The sequence below is a fragment of the Chrysoperla carnea genome, chromosome 1 (assembly GCF_905475395.1).
Source record: "Chrysoperla carnea chromosome 1, inChrCarn1.1, whole genome shotgun sequence".
Lineage (NCBI taxonomy): Eukaryota > Metazoa > Arthropoda > Insecta > Neuroptera > Chrysopidae > Chrysoperla > Chrysoperla carnea.
The window spans coordinates 127,071,282-127,078,947 of NC_058337.1; the positions used below are offsets into that span (position 1 = coordinate 127,071,282).

General features: G+C 29.7%; 1 protein-coding gene across 1 annotated transcript in view; it reads left to right on the plus strand.

The window, feature by feature from the left end:
• Window positions 1-6,682, plus strand: part of LOC123306010 (acetylcholine receptor subunit alpha-like) — a gene marked incomplete at its 3' end in the record, with an annotated part of 44,211 nt that extends 37,529 nt beyond the window's left edge. The window contains exons 2-3 of the mRNA XM_044887870.1: window positions 6,020-6,159; window positions 6,650-6,682. Of these exons, the coding sequence (XP_044743805.1) occupies window positions 6,020-6,159; window positions 6,650-6,682 (173 nt within the window). The remainder of the gene's footprint in view (window positions 1-6,019; window positions 6,160-6,649) is intronic.
• Window positions 6,683-7,666: the final 984 nt, after the last annotated feature.

Sequence of the window (7,666 nt, forward strand, 5' to 3'; positions counted from 1 at the left end):
TATCGATTCTATTTTTCATGAACACAGGTGTATTTGAAACAAATAAAATGTGATACATTATGAATCCCTGATGATGTTGTCGATGATGATATTAAATATCTCTAACGTTTATCCTTTCAAATATGGGATTTACCTATACCCAATACTATACAAACTATTGAACAGAAAAGACAGATATTTTCGATGTTGTTGTTGTTATTATTATCTCAAAAAAGCTTTTCTATTTTTATTATTATTTGTATTGTTTTTATATATATTTTTTTATATTACTACCGTTTTGTTCTGTTGTCATTTATTTTATTTATATATTTATTGTAATGTTCAATAAAGCTTAAATTGTATATCAATCAACTGTTAAATGAATTTTTTTTTTTTTTTAATTGTAACGGATCTTTTGGATGATATGACATATTTCTAATCAAATGAAATTTTACTTTGATTAAACGTTATTTAGTATTTTGACCTTAATGGTTATAGTAGTTAACTGTTCCAAAATTGTCAAGATGAATTTTTCGGGAAATTACATCAGATTAATATAGCTATCATAATATTACCGCAAAAGTCAAATCAATGACTTATACCCAGTATACATGAAATATATGTCAAGGTGTACTAATTGTAGTCCCAATTTTGTAACACTTAGAAATATTTATGATATGAATTAAATTTTGGTGTAGGTGTTCATTAAATCACCCAATTAGTCCATTAAATCGGCCAATTAGTTCCGATTGTTTATTTGTCCGTGAACTCGATAACTCAAGAACGAAAAGGGGTATCAAGCTGAAATTTTTATAGTAATATAAATAAATTGGGTCCACAGGACTCATTTTGTTAATCGTTAGAGATACAAAAGTGAAGGTGTTCCTTATAAAAAAATAGACAACTTTTGTTTGAAACATATTTTCGTTCACATCACTTTGAAAACAACTAGTTGAACCACTGAAAGCATGTAGTTGAAACCATAGTTGAATTACTGCAAATTCGAACAAACTTTGATGTCCATTTTCTCCAAAGCTATAAATGATAGGGAGTGTTGGTTTTTTAAACTTCTTTTTAATCCCCGCCATAATTGTAATGGTTTTTAAAACTCTTCTATACATAAAATTAATGCAAGCATTGACTAACACTTTCTATACAGGGTATTTAAACAATTAAATACAGGTAATCCAGGAATCGTCCCATGATCCCTTAGATTCATGCCGGGTGACTTACCAACTAAGCCATTTACGTTCTAGGTATATTGTGAACTTTTTTAAACTAAACGTATTTTTATTTGTGTATGATAGTTTGTTTGTTTACTAAATTTTGTACACAAATTTAAACATAAGCTATTTTCGTAGCTTAATTTCGTAATGCGCAACAGTACCACAGTAACGTGCATCTCCTACCTGCGTTTACTTTTTCGTGACTAACTCCACTCATTATGAATGTGTTGGTGTTTTTGTTACACCGGGTATATTACAATAGCAGTTTTTTCAAATTAATGTTTAATAATTACTGGTAATCTGGGTATGTATTATCTCTGTTTGAATTTATAAAACTATTAGTAAACAAAAAAATGTAAAACTAAAAAAAAATTACACAATTTATACTAATCACATATTTTATTTAAAACCGTGATTTGTTTGTATTAAATTATAGTGCTTTTTTCTAAATAAATGAACATAATAATTTATAAGCGTTTCGGTGTACACTCGATCTCACAAAAGACAGCCGAGGTAAAGAAGTATACTTCTTAAAAACAAAGTGTAAACAAGGTGTAAAACAAAGATGAGGTTAAAAAATTAAAGGACCTAGGTCAAAGGTGTTGTTTTACTTTGAGGAGGGGTGTTTTTATGGATTTTCAAATTTCACGTGAAATTTGAAAATCCATAAAAACACCCCTCCTCAAAGTAAAACAACACCTTTGACCTAGGTCCTTTAATTTTTTAATATCATCTTTGTTTTACACCTTTTACGCTAGATATAACGAATCGTGGAATCAAATATTTCAAGACCCCCTCTGAATATTTTAGTGTAAGTTACCAATGTAGAAAATCAAAAAATTTACAGTTTTTAGTGCAACAATTTCTGCATTGTAAGAAACCTGTAATAAAATTTACCATGAGCCCACATTATTGTTAATTTTTACAAAAGGTGTCCCAAAAAACGCAATAAGTTATTTTGATAGAAAAGCCAGTTTTTATATTAAAAGAATTCAAATCTTTTAAACATACGAGGGCGAATCGCCAAAAGCCTGTTGGGTGAAGGAAACTCGCTCGGTAACAGAGCCGAGGAGATCTTGAAACTAAACAGAGCTGATATTAGAGTCATCGTAGAGTTACTCACAGGGCATGATAACCTGAACAAGTTCCAACATCAGATTGGAAAAAGACAATCTCCCGCGTGTGACAGATGCGGAAAAAATTCAGAAGAAACATCGATCCACTTTCTCTGGTACTGCCCGGCGCTCATACAGCAGCGAAGGAAATGGTTTGGTCCGGCCATAGTCAAACCAGAAGAAATTAGGAAACTCAGCGCTAGGCAAATCCTGGGTTTCAGTACATCAGTTGATTATAATAGCCACAGAAAAGCGTACCGGGGATAGAGTACAAGGGTCTATTTGGCTATGTGCTCTGAACCATTGCTTCGAGGCCCAATGCTCGAGCATGGCCCGCTAACCTCCATACCCATACCCATACCCATACCTAACATACGAAAATATGTTTGAAAAGTATCCGACCAGTAGGTAGTAAATGCAAAACACACGAGTATTTTATTTTTTAATGAAATGAACTATAATAGGATTTATCTGAATTCAATCACATAGAATTTTATTACATTCATGTAATGCATTGTATTAATTCAAATTAATTTATTATTTATAAAACTTTAAAGGAGATATAGCAACGCTACAATAGTGATTTTGGGGGACAACTAGGGTGTCTTTATTGGTGATATTCAATCCGTCGCTTTCTAACTTTTCCATTACCGTTCCAAACCTACTTAAAAACTAGCTAAAAGTGAAAATATTCAATTCATTTTTTATTTTAAATTTATGAGAAATACAACAAAACCCATCTTTATTAATTTGTAAATCAAACCAACGACGATGACATACATTACATACTTCAAAATTCAAATTCTTTTGAGCACTCTCAAAATTTTCTGCATACATTTTAAAATTAATACCATCTTGATAAAGATATAATTCTTCTTGATCTTCTTTTCCTCGTTTCCGATCATCACACATTAATGATCCATTACGATTGCCCTCTTTACGACCCGTCAACGTACGACGTCCGCGGTCGTGTCATTTTATTGCTTTAATAACAATTATTAAATAACTTTAAAATTATAATCACTATAATTAAAATTTTTTCTTTACTTGTATTAATATCACTTAAATTTTTAAGTTATTCTACTGTAGAACTGCAAAAATTAATTGTTTATGTTTTGTTATCACGTTTTTTGTATTTTTCATTATGAAGTTTTTTAATAATTGAAAGAATCTACAGATGGCCACTCAATTAAAATTAATATTAAATGTAGCCAATTATATATTAGTATTAGATGTAGCTCACAGATGGTGCCACTGTCTCTGCATATATATTGATATATACATTGTAATAAATAAAAAATACTGTTGTTTTTTATTATTTATTATTTATGTCATTTTTTCTAAAAATAATGATTGATAACACATTTAGACATAAATATGGAACTAAAACATTCCATTTCATGTCTAAATCTTTTATATTTTTTTTTGTAAAGTTTACCACCAAAAAGTTACATTTTAACCTTGTAGTAATTATTATTGTAATTAGCCTATTGGGGACATCAAATCAAAGTAGGTTGATTTTATATTTTTTCTTGAAGCCTCTTACACCGCAGGAGCTGGAATTAATTACATCTTTAGACTTTCTTAATTTTGCTACAGTTAAATTGTGACGTAATTGGTTGTAGATAATAATTTAGATTTGTTAGACATTGCGTCATTACTGGTGTAGTTTATTTTGTTAAATTTATGAAATGTCTTTTATCTGGTTTTACTGTGTCAAAGTAGTATTTATGCATTATTTTTATTTTTTATTAAAAAGTTTACCACAAAGAATATTATAATTTAATCCTGGTTTGAATGGCTTTAGTTCGTGTTATACGGCAAACTTAATTAAAACAAGCGAATAATAACATTTGTTTTAATTAAGAATAAACAATTGCGTTAACAACGCTATATCGACAGTGTTGCATATCATGAATATCAGTATTATTTTTATAAAAGTTTAAAAAAACAAGTAAAAACAAACAATTGACTGACTAAATTGTTTTAGTACCTTGTATAGAAAGTGTTGAAAATCGGTGCTTGCTTTATTTTTTTTTTTTTTTTTTTTATAAATAAGAAGAGTTTAAAAAAAGGTTTTGAAAGTATTTTCTAGAACATTGTTTCGTTTTGCAAGAATGTTTCATAAGACCACTAATTGCAGCTACCTGGATTTATTTTAACGAATCTATCATTTATAGTTTTGGAGAAAATGGACAACAAAGTTTTGTCCTAATTTGCGTCCTCACAGATAAACAGTGACGTTTACGAAAAAAGGTTTCAAACAAAAGTTGTTAAATTTTTTATGAGGAATATTTTCTTTATTTACTTTTGTTCTACCTCTAGCGGTTTACAAGATGGGTCTTTCGGACCCAAGATCCAATTGACCTATGTCGCTCATTTACGAACTTAGCCTCTGTGTTCTTAGTTTCACAGAGTTCTTAGCTTTGTTGGAAGTGCGAGTATAGGTTCCGTACCCAGAACAAGTAAAAATAGACGATGATCCTCAAAATCGGTTCAATTTGGAGAAGGCTCTAAGGAAAAAGGTAATTTAATGGAGAGTGCTATTAGATATGCTTCAAGTGCGGATTCCCTACCCGAAACATTTATCGGAGATTTTTAAAATTTTGTAAATTTCACTTGTATCAGCACCTATACCAAAATTTAGTTGGCGACATCAATATATCTCAGCGTTACGAACTCAAAATACTAAAATAAATAAAAAATTATTGAATTCAAAAACACAAATAAATTTTTTATAGCAGCACTGGTCACTGGTGATTTTCTGAAAAAGTAGGTTGTCAATATTGTAAGGTTAATATAAACAAGTGAAAACAAACAATTGACTGAGTTAAGTGTTGAAATACCATGCATAAATAGTGTTGATTACTCTATCACATTGCACATAAATATACAATTTATATAATACATACTATACAATTTAAGCCTAATTTGCGCCCTCACGGGTAAACAGTGATGTTTAAGAAAAAATGTTTCAAACAAAAGTTGTTTATTTTTTGATAAGAAACATTTTGTACATTTAAACTTTTGTTCTATCTCTAACGGTTTAGACGATGGGTCCTACGGACCTATAGGTTTAGACCCAGTTGACCTATGTTGCTCATTTACAAACTTGACCTCACTTTTTACGTCCTGAGTACGGTGTAAAAATTTCAGCTTGATATCTTTTTTCGTTTTTGAGTTATCGTTTCCACAGACGGACGGACGGAAACCGGAAATGGACCTATTACTTGAACACCTATACCAAAATTTTGTTGGTAGCATCAATATTTTTAAGCGTTATAAACTTGGGACTAAACTTAGTATATCTTGCATATTAAATATATGCATGGTATAAAAATGGTAGATGGGATCCAAAAATTACAAAAAAAATTTCACCTTCAAAAGATCAACAAAATTTATTTTAACTTCATCTTTGAGAAACTTATTATTGATTAATTACTTAAAATATTTTTATACCTTGTGTTAACAAATTTTCTAATCATCCTTAGTATATATCTATAAACCTTTAATCCAAAACTGTGAGTTTGATTGATTTATGTAATAAAATACATTTATATGAAATCAATCAATTAACTGATTACATTGATTCATTGAATTTAAGAATATTATTTTATTTATTTTTTTTTATATAATAAATTTATATTTTATATCTGTATAAATAAATGTAACAATATTAATTTTTGTTTTTTGTTATAGGTTGTTCCGGAAATCCGGATGCAAAGCGTCTTTATGATGATCTATTAAGTAATTATAATAAATTAGTGCGACCAGTTGTAAATGTGTCAGACGCTTTAACTGTTAAAATTAAATTAAAATTATCACAATTAATTGATGTTGTAAGTATATATTTCTTTTTAATTATTCATTAATTTAATTTGTTTTAAATATTAATAATTTATTTCACATAATTCTTATATTTTATTCATTGGAAAAATAATCCGATAAGTAGAGATTTCAATTTAATTTATTTTTAATATTTTAAGCTTAAATAATCCTAAACTTTCTGGAAATTTATTATAATATTAACATCAATTTTAGCTTGATAAAGTATCTTTTCTCGAGGGATGTTGTGTTCAGAACATATGAGCTTTGAACGAAAAAAAAAATATGTAAAGAACTGACTAACTATATTACCTTCCGTGGGAATATGTTTCATGTTGTTGGTGGTATGACTTTTTTTGAAATTTTTAATATTAGCGGTTTTTAGTAACTCGGGGCAGCTTACAGCAGTTTCCAAGCAGGAATATGTATGAGAGAATAAGCGTAAGATAAATGGTGATAGAATATGTTTTCTTAAATGTAGAGGAGTAAATAAAGTAATGCAAGAATCTGTTTGAAAATGAATTGAAAACACTATGGATTAAGAGCCAGGTCCAAAAAAAAAACTTTAAATTTACTAAAACTGATCATTTGAGGATTGGTTATAGTAGTTGTGTACACACATTTACTGCGGTCAGTCAAGCGAACAATATAACAAAGGTTAAATATATTCTATCGAAACGGTTATGATTGACGTGGCTTAAATGAATTTACTAAAGCTGAAAATTCTTATACAGTTTGTATATTGCATATAAATAACAGTTCTGTCAGTCAGTCAGTTAAATGTGAGAACAGAGCTGTTCAGCCGGAACCGAATTTTATTAATTTATTGCACATTAGGGCTGAGTGACCAGCTCTGTTCTCAAATTTTACTATGACTGACTGACATAACTGTTATTTATATGCAATATACAACTTCTATAACATTTCCCATCTTTACTAAATTAATTTACTTACCACGGCAATCATGCAAACACACACACCCCACACAGTAGTCATATACCAAAACTATAATATATGTGTAGCTTTAATCGTCTATAGCTCGAAAGTACTCGCTACAAAATTTTGTGGCCATGAGAGCTTTTGATCAGAATGATCCAGAGAACATTTTGTCGACGATTTGAAAAAATTTCACATGCAGTCATTTTGCTATCTAATCGTGCAAGGTCTTTTGCGAGACATTGGTGTCGTTTTATGACTGTTATCTCTCGAAGGCAACGAAGATTACATAAAAATATCATCGTTGGAATTTTTGAACCTATTATCTAGAGCTGCCAATTTCAGCGAATCGGATCCTCTTGTAAGGGTACATGAAAATTTTCGAAATCCTCTACAAAATCGTTACAACTGTATATGTTTCAAGTGCGAAGTAAAGTGCGAAGAGTTCCGTGCCCCATAAAAACTAGAAAAAAGGTGATGATCTTCTAACGGATTAACATATGTTTTCTTGAAGACTCTCGATTGAATTACCTTTCAAATAAACAAAATTAAAATCAGTTCATCCGTTTAGAGGTTAAGATTCCA